General features: G+C 39.3%; 1 protein-coding gene across 1 annotated transcript in view; it reads left to right on the forward strand.

Annotated features, from left to right (window-relative positions):
• ESR1 (estrogen receptor 1) overlaps positions 1-9,867 on the forward strand; it is a 273,637-nt gene extending 263,770 nt beyond the window's left edge. The window contains exons 7-8 of the mRNA XM_082250152.1: positions 4,156-4,339; positions 7,978-9,867. Of these exons, the coding sequence (XP_082106278.1) occupies positions 4,156-4,339; positions 7,978-8,206 (413 nt within the window). The 3' untranslated portion in view covers positions 8,207-9,867. The remainder of the gene's footprint in view (positions 1-4,155; positions 4,340-7,977) is intronic.
• Positions 9,868-13,387: the final 3,520 nt, after the last annotated feature.

The following is a 13,387-nucleotide window of genomic DNA, read 5'->3' on the forward strand; positions in this document are numbered from 1 at the left end:
CTTTTTTGCATGGAGTGCTTGATTCACAACCACCCTGGACCCCATGTAATCCGAGGTCATATGGTTTAGGTTCTGCCTGTGGCTGCAGCCAGAAGCCAGGAGTGATTAACACATTCTTAAGAACAACTTTAATACATCACTAAAGCACATTTCAGCAACCTGAGAATTGAAGGCATGTTGGCCGTGATTTTCTTTATGTATGTTGGTGTTGCTGCAGCAGGTTCTATACATGGTACAGATGCGCCACTTTACAGGCAGACTTTTTCCTTTTTATTGTTTCACTTTAATCATCATTAAATTCATCACTCCTTAAAAACTATCTTTTTTTTAAAAAGAATGTTGCATTGATACATGTCCCTCAGGGCAGTACCCGGCCCCCATACCCTTTTCATGGCCAATAACTTGCATATAAGCCTTCAAAATGGCTACTTTTGAATTTTCAAGTTCGAGTCCAATAGGCTGTTATAGGGTTTGCAGTTCGGGTCTGAACTTTTTCCATGTTCGGAAGTTCTTGTGTGAACGGAATCGGGGGGTTTTCCGCCCATCACTATCTCTGAGTCCTCGGTGTCATTGAGGACAATGGTGTCCCAAACAATCTCACCCTACCCAGTTACAACTCTCTGGCTTTGATAGGGGTTAAAGGTACCCATGTAGCCTGCCCCATATCCACCCTCTCCTCACCGCCAGCACCCCAATCTAACGTCATCCTTGTACTTTTACTCTGTTTGCTGCTGCTTCCCAGGGATGGAGCATGTTGTAAAAGGATCCTTCAGGACCTTAGATACCAGAAAGTCCTCCTCTTCTGTTGCCTAGGTTATGTGTAAATGTGCATACACCCCAATCATTGTAATAGTATGCACCTATACACATCTAGATTCTGAGAGATCTTACACAAAAGAGGTAGTTCCATCCGTAATACACATTTATTGCAACGATTACATAATATATACAAATTACACACTAAACAGGATTTACAACCCATTAACAGTATAAATCCCCTGGCTTATATGATATTTACAAATTACCCATAATAGCCATATTTACAATACAATGTATGTACAAGCAGGGAGCTAGTTTACCTTTCCACTTCAGGACGGGGCACGGTGCCTGCCGTGTGTTCCCACACGATCATAGCTTGGTTGACAAAGCATTATATCCCCTCTCCTTTCTGTACTGTGGCTCATATAATTCTCCCTAATTGGTCACTGTACGTAGCAAATGTATATTGGGCACAGCCTGATCGGATGAGTCAAAGAAGACCGCTGTGTACTATTCATGTAGTGATCAGGGTAAACAAAAGGCCAACCTTTGAACTGGAACTAATTACAGTAAAACCATCACAACACTCCATGCTTTTCATCCATTTCCTTCTAACTGAAATATATTTCTAATTACAATAATATTTATAGCTTTTAAAGGATATTTCACATAAACCTATTATGTAACATCTTCCTTCTGCTGCTGTGCCTCTAGTGCCCGTGTTTGCTCCATCGGGAACACTACAAGGATCTTCGCTGATCCTCGCCAAGTTGCACCCATCTATTCTGGTCACCTCTTTGATGTTTAGAAAGATGGTACATGCATGGTAAATCAAGAGCCATTGTCATGGTGAAAGAAATCCGAGATCCCCAAAGCCTGTCCCTATCCTGTACTTACACAAAATACTCATTGAGGTCCCACTGCTGCAGGTGCAGCCACTGTATCTTGGCCAGTCCCAAGTTCTAGCATGTGAGTGTATTGCTGGACATGCAGCTTGTGTTTGCACTGCAATTCACTCTGGGTATAACTGGGATATAAGTGGCTGCACACTCTTCTGGCCTGCCACAGAACATCAGGGAAGCCAGGGTACCTAACCAGGAACCACTGCACCACCAGATTGAGTAGATGTGCAGTGCATGTGTGAACCTTTCCTGCTGAAGGGCAGACAGCAGGTTGGCGCTACTGTCACACATGACCCTGCAAGGCTCAAGATGACATGTTGTCCACTACCTCTTGCCCCTGAGGAACTGCCAGAATCTCTGGCACAGTGTGGCTACTGCCCCATAGGTATAATAGCTGCAAAACAGTGTGGCAGCATTTTGAATGGGCTTGCATAAGCTCTTGGTCACTTGGGGGACCCTTGTGGTTCATGACAAGTCACCAGATGAGGCTATTAAGGAGGAAGGTCTAGAGATGGCTGACCTGTCACAATCACTAAGGTGCCGGGCATGGGGTAGCACCCCCATTGTCCTGCAACCTTCTGAGCCACCAGCATTTTTTTCCAGTGTGTAATAAAAGAGATGTACCATGCTCTCGGGACCATGCATGTGTGGTCACTGACTGTGTGGTCCAGGAGACATTAACCTCCATATCCTGGTAGTGAGAAGGGATGGCCTTCTGTGGTGTAGCACAGGCCACAAAGTTGCAGAATGGGGCAGAGCTGGAACTGGAACAGCTGTGAAGCCAGAAATTTTGCCAAGCTGGCATCGAGACACTGAACATGAGGTTGATTGAGTGCAATTTTTTTCTTCTCCTCCAGCAGCTGGGCAAGAGACACCTGCCTGATCAAGGATGCTGCTAGAAACAATGGGGTAGGGTTAGGAGACATACAGTGAGGTTCATATCTACTCTTGGCCCTACCTGGCATGGCACCATGATAACCCCCTTTCCCGCTTGATTTATAATAAGGTAAGCCTCTCAAATCTCTTGTCAGACTTCCATCTCTATCTCAAAACCACAGATGTTGCAGCATCTATGCTTCCACCATATGCAATAACATGGGCATCCTCCTGCAGCAAGTTACTTATTACTCATGTGCTGAAATAATTAAGCTGACTCCTCCATGCCAGGTTGTGGGGCAATGGCAAAATTAGCTGTGATGGAGAAGGGTGCATTCGCAATGAATGAAAATGTGCACCCCTCTACCTGGGAGTATGAAGGCTTTCCTAGCCACTCCACACCTGTTTGCCCCCTTCTAGCTGTACCTGAAGAAATTCTGCCTTTCCTTTAGGCCACCCTGACATGATAAATACAAAGGATTGCATAACTTTATTAGAAGCTCCTGTCAAGCACTGCCATGTTTTCTTTTATGCCATGGGGAGCCAGCTTTTTCTCCTGGTTCTTGACCCTGGCCCTCTAATGATGCGTCCATAGATCTTGCACATGAACAAAGAGAGGTCTGGTGCCACATCTGTTTACATGTTGTTCTATTGAATAGAGTAAAGTAATGCCTTTCTGATATTCTGAACAACATGTGTTGTGCATTGAGTCACTTAGGGCTCTTTCACGCGGCCGCTCCGCTTGTCCTCAAATCATCCTATTTTTTTGCGGATGATTTGCGGACATAATGTAAGTCAATGGCACTGTGGATGTCAGCGGAATACCATCCGCTGACATCCGATTTTCTTCCTTTCAGTTCTGTTCCGTTTTTTGGAATGGAACAGAACCCTATTTTTTCATCCGTTCAAAAAACGGAAAGGAAGGAAAATCGGATGTCAGCGGTGTCATCTGCTGACATCCGCAATGCCATAGACTTACATTATGTCCGCATATCATCCGCAAACGCATGGGATGATATGCGGGCATACGGAGCGGATGACACAAATGTCATCTGCTCCGTGAAAAAAAAAAAAAAAGTCCCGCAGCGGACAAAAGCAGCGGAGCGGCCGTCTGAAAGAGCCCTTACTGTTTTCTATAACAACTTGCTGCAAGGATTTTACTTTTGCTCATAAAAGCACTGTTACCGTAGCAAGGTAGTACTAAAGGATTACTACAGGTCAAGTGAATGTGTTTATCTCTGAACCTAGGGTGAGGACATAGCAGAATTCATAGTATGTATAAGTTAATATTATAAGCATTGATGTACAAAAAATGTGGATACAATTCATTTTTAAAGTGTCAAGATTTATTGAGTTTAGTGACTTTTGCACAGGCATTAATGCTTACTATTTCAGGTTGTTGTTTAATTTTTAGCAGGGATTATTAAGGTGTTGTTAGCATCTTGCAGAACAATGTCTTATAAAGTAAGTAAGATTGTATAGGAAGAATTTTGGTATGCATGTTTATGTTTTGTATTTTATTTGTTTCCTCCATAATATATATTGTATTTGCATATGTTAGGAACGTGTAAAATCCATATTTACTATTATTCAATTGTCTTTCTTTTTATTATTACAGGTGTATATACCTTTCTGTCTAGTACCTTGGAATCTTTAGAAGACACAGACCAAATTCATTTGATTTTGGACAAGATCATAGACACATTGGTGCATTTTATGGCTAAAACTGGACTATCCCTTCAACAGCAGCAAAGAAGACTGGCTCAGCTGCTTCTGATACTTTCACATATTAGGCATATGAGGTAAGAAGTCATCTATTTTTTTTTTCTTTAAAGAAAATAACATCAATGAGTAAACTTGTTGTTTTCAGCTACATAGTATAATTAGGGATTCCCTAATTATAAACTTAAATACAGAATATATACTGTTATTCTCTGTATACCATATACAATATATGAACTGTCTTATCCATCCAACAGCTAAACAACAGTTAAAATAATATATCAGCCACACAGACTAGACAGTGCATTATTTTTGATAGGGTTGTTAATATTGAGTCGTGAATATGGTTAAGCCGTGTTCACTTTGCAAAGAAAATTAAAAAGCCAGAAATGAAAAACACTATACATCGAATGAATTTAAAGTTGAAGTTTAGGTATGGCAATTTTTCCATAGTTACATTGGTCTACCTTGGACCAATGTAAGTATTTATGCGCCATACCTGTAGAATCCCTGTGAAGTTGGTAATCACAGTAATAGGCACAGCTACTAAAGTGATCTCCACTAGCATCTGCCCTGAGCCTTGCTGCATTGTGAATACAGGAGATCACTCCCTCGGCATGGGTGCCATTCCTGGAACACTTTGCATTTTCTCAGTGAGTTCAAATAATTTGCTAATATGACAAAGTGGAGAGGTGAGGTGGTGTCATCGCCATCTCCATCTCATCCGATCAGATAACGTTTTGCATTCTTTGATAAAATACAAAGTGTTCTATTGATGGCATCCATACCAGACAAGCGACCTCCTGTGTTCAGTAAGCAGCAGGGCAGCTGCTCATCATGGAACCCAAAAGCTAGTGGAGATCACTATGGTAGCAGTGCCTACTATAGGGATTTCCAGCTTCCATGGGGATGACATACACATACACAGCTTCGACCAATGTAACTGTATAAAAATTTCCACGCTTAAACTTCAGCTTTAAATAAATTTGGCTCTATCTACCCTAAAAAGACCTACTACACCCTCAAAAAATTCACCCTTTTTGATCTTTAGGTACAGGCACATTCTCTAATTTATTCGCACTCTATCAAGCTCACTACCTGATTAAATAATTATATCCTGAATATACAGTAGGTTAAACACACACATCATTTTCTACATGGCCCATGAGAGCAAACAGGAATCCCTATTCCTCTTTAGAGAACTTTAAGACAAATAACTGTACTTTATATACTGTGAATAAAAAAATTTAAATACGGCGCCTGTCCTCATAATTAAAGTTTAATAATTTTGTAGTGTCGCCATCAATTTAAGTAATGTGCTTAAATCAAGTGAGTGAGTTTTTGGAAGACGCTACTACCCTTAATATGTGATGTTGTGACATTAACTTAAAAATCTCTATACAAAGTGCCTAGGTGCTTACTTTTCAAAAGTGCATACGTGCTTCAAAAGTGCATTTGAAAAATGACGTGCAAAATTTTACAAAATATACATACGATAAATTTTTTAAATTATAATTGCTGTAATATATTATCTAAACAGTATTGAAAACTTCACAAAAAGATTATAGTTCATAAGTCTCTTGTGATAAAAATAGTTTGAAACATATAAATTAGTAAATTAGTCCTCAATTAATAAAGGTAAAATCATCATTAAAATGTTGACAGCGCCTCACAAAAACCCACACACTATATACTGTACCACAGTTTTGGCCCCAAGAAAGAAAAGGTGTTTGTAAATGTTTGTTTGTGCATGTTGAGAAAAACAAATTATCACTTTTTACTAATTTTTTTACTATATTTTATAACGTGTAACGAGAAAACAAATAATTACCCCTTGCAGTTGGTCCCTCTTCCCACTGCAAGGGTTATTTGCTCATATTAGCGGGGCTTTTAAAAGTCTATATCCCAGAACCGTTGATCCTGCATCGTATATGATGACATCAGAGAGGCCATAACAAAAAAAGAAAGCTTTGCAGACCGTTTTTGTGGCTGGGAATATTGCTTAACCTTCTGCCCCTAGACAAAATGAGCAATGCAAGAGTAAAGGGTTGTTTTATTTTCTAGCGTTCTACTTTAAGAAAGCTATTTTTCAGCCTTAGGGTTCTGAGAAGTAAATAATAGGATGTACTTGGCTACAAATCTATGTTTCGTGCATTAATACTTGGCTGTACCTAATGTTATAAATCTTTTGATTAAATGAAGAACTCCTATCTGAAACATTACAGCTCTAAAAGGCTTCCAAAACATACAAGATGGTATATATGATAAGACATTATTATTTATTGAGCATTAAACTAAATAACCAGAAGAACACAATATTTTCTGTTTTATGTTTAGGGATTAAGTCTTGTAAAAAGTTATTAACAGCTTTGATTTTATTGAAAAAGAGGGACAGTGTGATTATATACACTACAGGTCATATTTAATAACCATATGCAAATATCCCCATAAAATATTAGCTTTGAGCGTTGAGGCTTCAAATTAAGTTTAATTCATGATAATGTCTAGTTGTTATGGATTATGCCACATCGCTGCTCTTTGTGCCATATTAGTTTGTAATACCCTAACATTGACCTTAAGAAGCAACAATCTTAGGTCTATAGACACAAACGACACCTTTAGTCAAAACTGCTGACGATACCGTCATCTGAAAAATACCTAAAGTGTTTCTAAAGGTAGAAGGCTTTCTTTATCCTAATGCATTCTATGCCATTGTGCACCCAAATGTGTCACAGGGGATGCGTAAAATTCTTCTTACCATGCAGAAAGCAGTGAATGCTATGCCTATGGCTGTGACAAACCATTTAAAGTGGCCCCTGCTAGGCAATGGCAGAGACAAACTAATTAAAACCAACGCAGCACCCCAGGAACACACTTCTCCTGGCCTGAGGTATTGAGGCTGCACAAGGCAGTGGTCTAGTGCTCAAGGACTACCCTCAAGTGGGGGGGTAAAGGATAGGGTGTTAGAGGGTGGGAGGAAAATGCCACAGGTAAAGGGGCAAAGCCCTTGACTCACCACACTGACCACTTTCCAGGGGAGGACCCACCAAGTGGGCATATCCTCTTCTCCATAGAGAGGGTTTTCAGAGACTGGAAATACCAGGACTCAGATCCATTGCCCTGGATCTGTAGAGCACTCCGCATCTAACTGCACCACGTTGCACTGCTGTACCAAGGGTGGGTGGCAAACACAAAGTCCAGTGCTAAAGTCAATGTTACAGGCCAGCCCATGTCTTTATATATGATGGGTACAGTTCCCTGAGGCACTGCTGATGGGCAACCGATCTGGAAGCTGCAATTATATTGCTGCAGTGGCATTGATGCAGCCAGATGGAAAAATATTTCTCCCTGTGAAGAACAAAGCATAGTCTTTAATCTTGCATAAATATAGGGATAACAAGTCAGAACCTGATATCAGTAGAGAGAGAGATCATCCCTCACCTAACATTAGAAAAAACTGAGGTTTGCTGGGATTGGAAAGGCCTATATGGACTGTCCTAACAACTTTGTTTGCCATTGTCCTCACCTGAAGGTAACAACATATAACTCATGGTCAAGACCTATTTGCTGCTTGTTAAGAATATGTAAATATTTAACTGCTCATAGCCTGCCCACAGTTTTACTTCAGGAGGCCAGGCAACATTCTTGTTTACTCATAATGAAGAATCTATATACCTTTTTATGCATTTTGTTTAAAATGTTGCATTTATTTTTACAGCAATAAAGGGATGGAGCACCTGTATAGCATGAAGTGCAAAAACGTTGTGCCGCTATATGATTTGCTGTTGGAGATGCTGGATGCTCATCGCATGCATTCACCCAAAGAAAAATGTGTAACTCAAGAGGAAGACAGCCACAGTCCATTGACTGCAGCCCCGACTACTTCACCCTGCCTGCAGCCTTATTATGTAAATAAGGAGGAAACAACTTTTCAAAACACATTATGAAAGAATTCTGTCTTTACTTTTGATTTTCTTTTTTTAATTGATTGGTCGTAAGTGGCCATGCAGTTCCCAACAATATACTACCTACTACCTATAGTCTACGCACCAATTTAGCTGAATAATGCTGCATATGTAAACACACTCCGGCACGCATCTTTTCAATGATTTCTAGTGCAGGGTTTCATCATCTCTTTGCGACATTTCAAAGTGGAAGAGGAGCCATTGGGCTAAAGGACTCTCTCCATTACAAATAGTGCTTTCTGTGATTTTATTTTTGTATGCTATTTCATGTAACTCTGTGCTGCCAGGGAGCACAACTACATTTCTACAGCTTTCAATAAAATAGTTTGGATAGTGTTAAAATAGCATGGACTATGACTGATGCAAAATCAGTATATACTATAGTTTCACATGTGCAAGTTTTTATCTAGCACCAAGCATTTACAAAATATCATTTATATGAACACTTTATCTACAGTTATATTATTGTATCTAGTTCTCAGTGTTACTGTAGATCCCACTAGTGACATTTCACTTACTACTTTATATAGTTAATTCCATCATATTCCTATTCATTATCCATTTTCTTAAACGTTTATCAATGGTTTCTCTGACTATTATTCAATCTGACAAGGGAGCAAATTGAATATATGCGTAGTGCCAAATGTTTATTGGGCACATTTGTTTTACAGTTAAGTGGTACTCGTTAAGATGCCATTAGCCTTGACTGTTGGCATAAGAATGTGGTGCTCCAAACAGGTCCCACTCATTCTTAAGTCATGCTATATGTGTAAGAGCTTATCTTCATTTTGTGTTCTCTTTGATTATTATAAAGCCTACAGATGTAGGATTTTTAAAGGCACTAAATTATGATGTTTTTGATAATTTAATAATGAAATAAGACAAAGGTGGCCTGGACTGTAACTAAACCACCTCAGTAAACAGATGGCCTTTGTTTTGTTTTTTTTAATTTCAATGGTAAAAATGATCTATGGGTATGGCTAGAAATGTGTACCCTATAATATAAATTTCATAAAAATCCCTTCTCAATACGCTATATTATGAGAATGTTTGAAATCACATATAATTGATTTGACAACATTATTCTAAGTTGCCTAACATGCCATGAGCTATAACATAGGTAACATTTTGTTTGCACTATAACAAATGACACTTTGAATTTGACTGGCTGCTATGGGCTGCAGCCAGAACCAGTTTTACATCAAAGTAGACAACAGGAATAAAACTTTTAACAGCAAATACTTTGCCTTTCATTTGCCTTTGAGGGTCATTAAATAGTTTTCCTGTTAGAGCAAACTGGATCATGCTTTATAAAGGGTTATTTCCTCTGATTTAACAGTTTAGGATTCTGTGATTTTTTTTTTTCAAGCATAAATATGTAGCCCCAAATCCTGGGGAGTTCTAATATGCAAATTCTGACACTTATTTGCACTGATAGAAACTTGCTTATTCCTTCTTCCTCCCTTATCTTCCAATTGGCCTACTTTATTTTTGCCTACCAGAATAATACCACTTTTTGGCCAACAGGGAGGTGCGGTAGGGAGAGGAAAGTTTAAAAAAAGTTGCTAAGGAATGGTCCTGAGGCCAGTTCAATAAGATTATAGCACTGACAAGTGTACATTAATCGAATTTACTATAAAGAACCCTCTCCTATACTGATAGTAAAATTATTTTTTTTACTGTAAACGCACAATTTATATCACCTTGAGTTTTGCACAAAACACACGGTTCTTTAGAAAGATATTTATATTGTCCTGTATGTGTTTCTTAATTAGATCATCTAAGTTGTCTTTTTTAGTCCTCTAATACTTTTCATTCATATAGCATCAACATACTCTACATTCCTTGCTAATTCAGAAAGATCAAACAAATTAAGGAAGAACATGTAACAAACAAAACAAAACATATCTCTGTTCTAATGTTATCGTGTAATTTAAAATTTGATCAGGGTACATCTATGCTGACTAATCATCTAGATCAGTGGTTCTCAACTCCTATCCTCAGGACCCACTAACAGGCCAGATTTTAAGTATTAACTTGGGGAGATGCAGACTAGAATACTGCAATCACTGAGCAGCAAATACTATCACCTGTGATGTATTTCAGTTATCTTGCAAATCTGGCTTGTTAATGGGTCCTGAGAATAGGAGTTGAGAACCACTGGTCTAGAGTGTCTGGGCATGGAGAAGTTAAGAGCGTTTGACCTTGCACAGCTTTCTGCAAAAGTAATTAACTAATGCAAAATTCTTTAAACAGAAGTATGACCAAAGCTTTTTTGGCCATACCTCTTTTCAGGGTCACAGGAAGGTACTTACTTTTATACTTCTGGCTAAAGCCTGCTGTTGGCCGATGTCAGAGAGCTGGCCCGGGCTCAGTAAGGATCCCCATCAATAAGGTTGGGATCCACCCAGATGCCTGACCAGCAAATGACCCACAGTATATTTAGTGTGCCGCTCAGGCTCAATCATTTGCGGAGTAATGTGGGTGATGCTGCATCCACTGCAGGAGTGCTCAGTCATGACTCATTAATAGGCTCGGGGGGCAGAGTGAAACACATTGGAGGCGAGGTCTGGCGAGAGCCCAGGCTGAGGTTGTCTCTCTCATACCACCATAGGACTCCATGGATGTGGGGCACCAGGGATTTTACCTCTCTTACTTCAACTGACTCAGCCTTTCAGTGCACTGTTGAGAGCCAGACCCAGTGGCTCCAACCCCTTTCCCAACCTGGTGTGCCAGTGTGTGATTGAAATTAGTTCTTTGTTGTCAACATAACAGGAATTATCCATGTGACATAAATGTCCATGTAAGCATTCATGATAAAATTAAAGATCATTTTATGCAAGATGCAGATGGTTATGTTACCCTTTTACTGTTCTGTTTAAATATATACATCACTGAAAAAAACGTGGGTGCTCTATAAATAAAAAAAAAAAAAATTAAGCTTCAGCCACAGTTCACCTAAGTATTCCAACATCCTCTGCCTAATAATGGCTAGATGTGATTTTACAACCATTGATTAAAAATCCCAGCTGCTGTGTTGAAGCATGTAATTCATAATCTGTCAGAACAGATGTCTGTAAACCTATGATGATTATTTGAACAAACAGCAACAGCAGCTCAGCTGCCGTCCTATAGATTCACTCCCAGTCCTAGGTGTTTTGACGGCGTTCCACTCTCTAATCCACAAATAGAATAGAATAGAAGAATGGTCATCACTCCAAGATCTTAAGTAGCCAAAAAAAGAGGAGTCACTAAAACATGCAATAGCAACACGTTTCATACTAAATTACCTTTCTCTAATAATACATAAAAAACTCAACTCTGTCTTAAAGCACAAGTGGCCTCTGGCCTTCCAGTTTTCTATGGAAAACTCAGTCTGAATAACGTATTCTTTACGGAAAAAAATATCAGTATAGATGACATTATAACAATTAGCACTTTAAAATTGCAGTGATAAAATGAATATTTTTTATGTACCTAGTTGATATTTATTATTTGCCTGGTTCCAAATATAAATGTCATTAATTTCCCCATATGCACATTCGTGACATTTATCAGTTACTTATGAGACAAATAGATTTGTATCACATTTGTATATTGTAACATTAGGGTAACATATCTCTGAATTAAAGGCCAGAATGCCTCAAGTATATTTATATCCCATTTACAATTTATACTATTAGGGTAACATATCTATAAATTAAAAATCCAGACTGCCTCTTATTTAACATTTTCTTAAAGTGTATGTAAGAGCAAAACATTTTTAGTTTTGGATGGAGGAAGGAATGGTTAGTATCCCTGTTAAATAAATTTTTGCTGTCTGTCTCATTGTGGAATTTCTCTTTACTTCCTATACCAGAAAATCATCAGAAAGTAAGAAGAGCTCTCAATCAAGGGGTCCCCACTGAAAGATTTCCTATTACCTCCAGTTCCTGTGACAGTCAAACCATTTTTGATTTCCCTTCACTTTCTGTACTGACACTCAGTCAGACATTGGTCACTAGAACTAATAGTGAAAGTGGGTGCCAAGGCCGGCCCAAGGGTCCCGCTGGGTGCATTGGACCCGGGGAGCAATTGGAGCGGGGCAGCGAATTAACTTCCAAAATTTTTTTTACCAGCAGTCTTGTGTGTTATCAGTTTGCGGTGTGTTATGGATGGCATTTCCCCATCTCATGCTGTCGCCCGTAGTGCAAACTGATGAGTATGAGGAGGCGGAGTGTCTCCTCCAGGTAACGTCCCTCGTGTAATCGTGGTGTGGGCAATGCCGTCACACATCAGCGCACTCCATCTCATGCAGCACAGGTTGGATCTTCTAGGGTGGTGGGAGTGTCAGACACAGGAGTACTGAGGACAGACAGTGGGTGTTTGGTGGACCGGTTCAGTTATGTGTTATGGAAGAAGATAACAGTATATTATTTTCTACATTTTATACATATATTTTAAATAATGGGCCTTTGGTCAGCGTGATTTTTTTTTTTTTTTGAGGGGGGCAGCATTTTATTCTTGGACCTAGGCAGCACAATGTCTTGGGCCAGCCCTGGTCGGTGCCTCCAGAGGGGACACAGACAGCAATACAACCTGACAGGGGTAAGGTTAAGCTTTACATAGCCTTTAAGGTCACATTCTTTGACTTTTCGTAATATATTCCCTACTTGTACAGACAAAAAATACATGATAACATTGAACAGATTGCATGTTCTTGATTGCTAGAATCACATACATGTTCTGAAATACTCATTGCCAAAAGGAAAATAGTTCAATCTTTGTATTGGAATGCAGACCATCTTCTTTGTGATTGCCAGGACCTTTGCACTACTGTATAACCATACCTCCCAACTGTCCCTGATTTTGAGGGGCTGTCCCTGATTTGGATCAAAGTCCTTCTGTCCCTCTTTTCTCCTTTGTCCCTCAATTTGGTCTGATCTATATAGTTGTATAAAAAAATGCACTATTTATCTTTCAAAAAGTGTTTCACAGTACTAAACCTTTCATCCAATGTCTAAATTGCTAAATTTGTAAATTTCAAAAGCCAGTATAAAGGAATAGTAGTTAAAAAAAAACCTTTGGGTTTGACTAATTTTTTTTGTATAATTCTCCTTTAAGGGGGTGTGGCAGGGGGTGTGTCTTATGCCTATATACTTTTGCTAATAGATGTCCCTCATT

This window comes from Pelophylax lessonae (assembly GCF_965119305.1).
Source record: "Pelophylax lessonae genome assembly, chromosome: 3".
Lineage (NCBI taxonomy): Eukaryota > Metazoa > Chordata > Amphibia > Anura > Ranidae > Pelophylax > Pelophylax lessonae.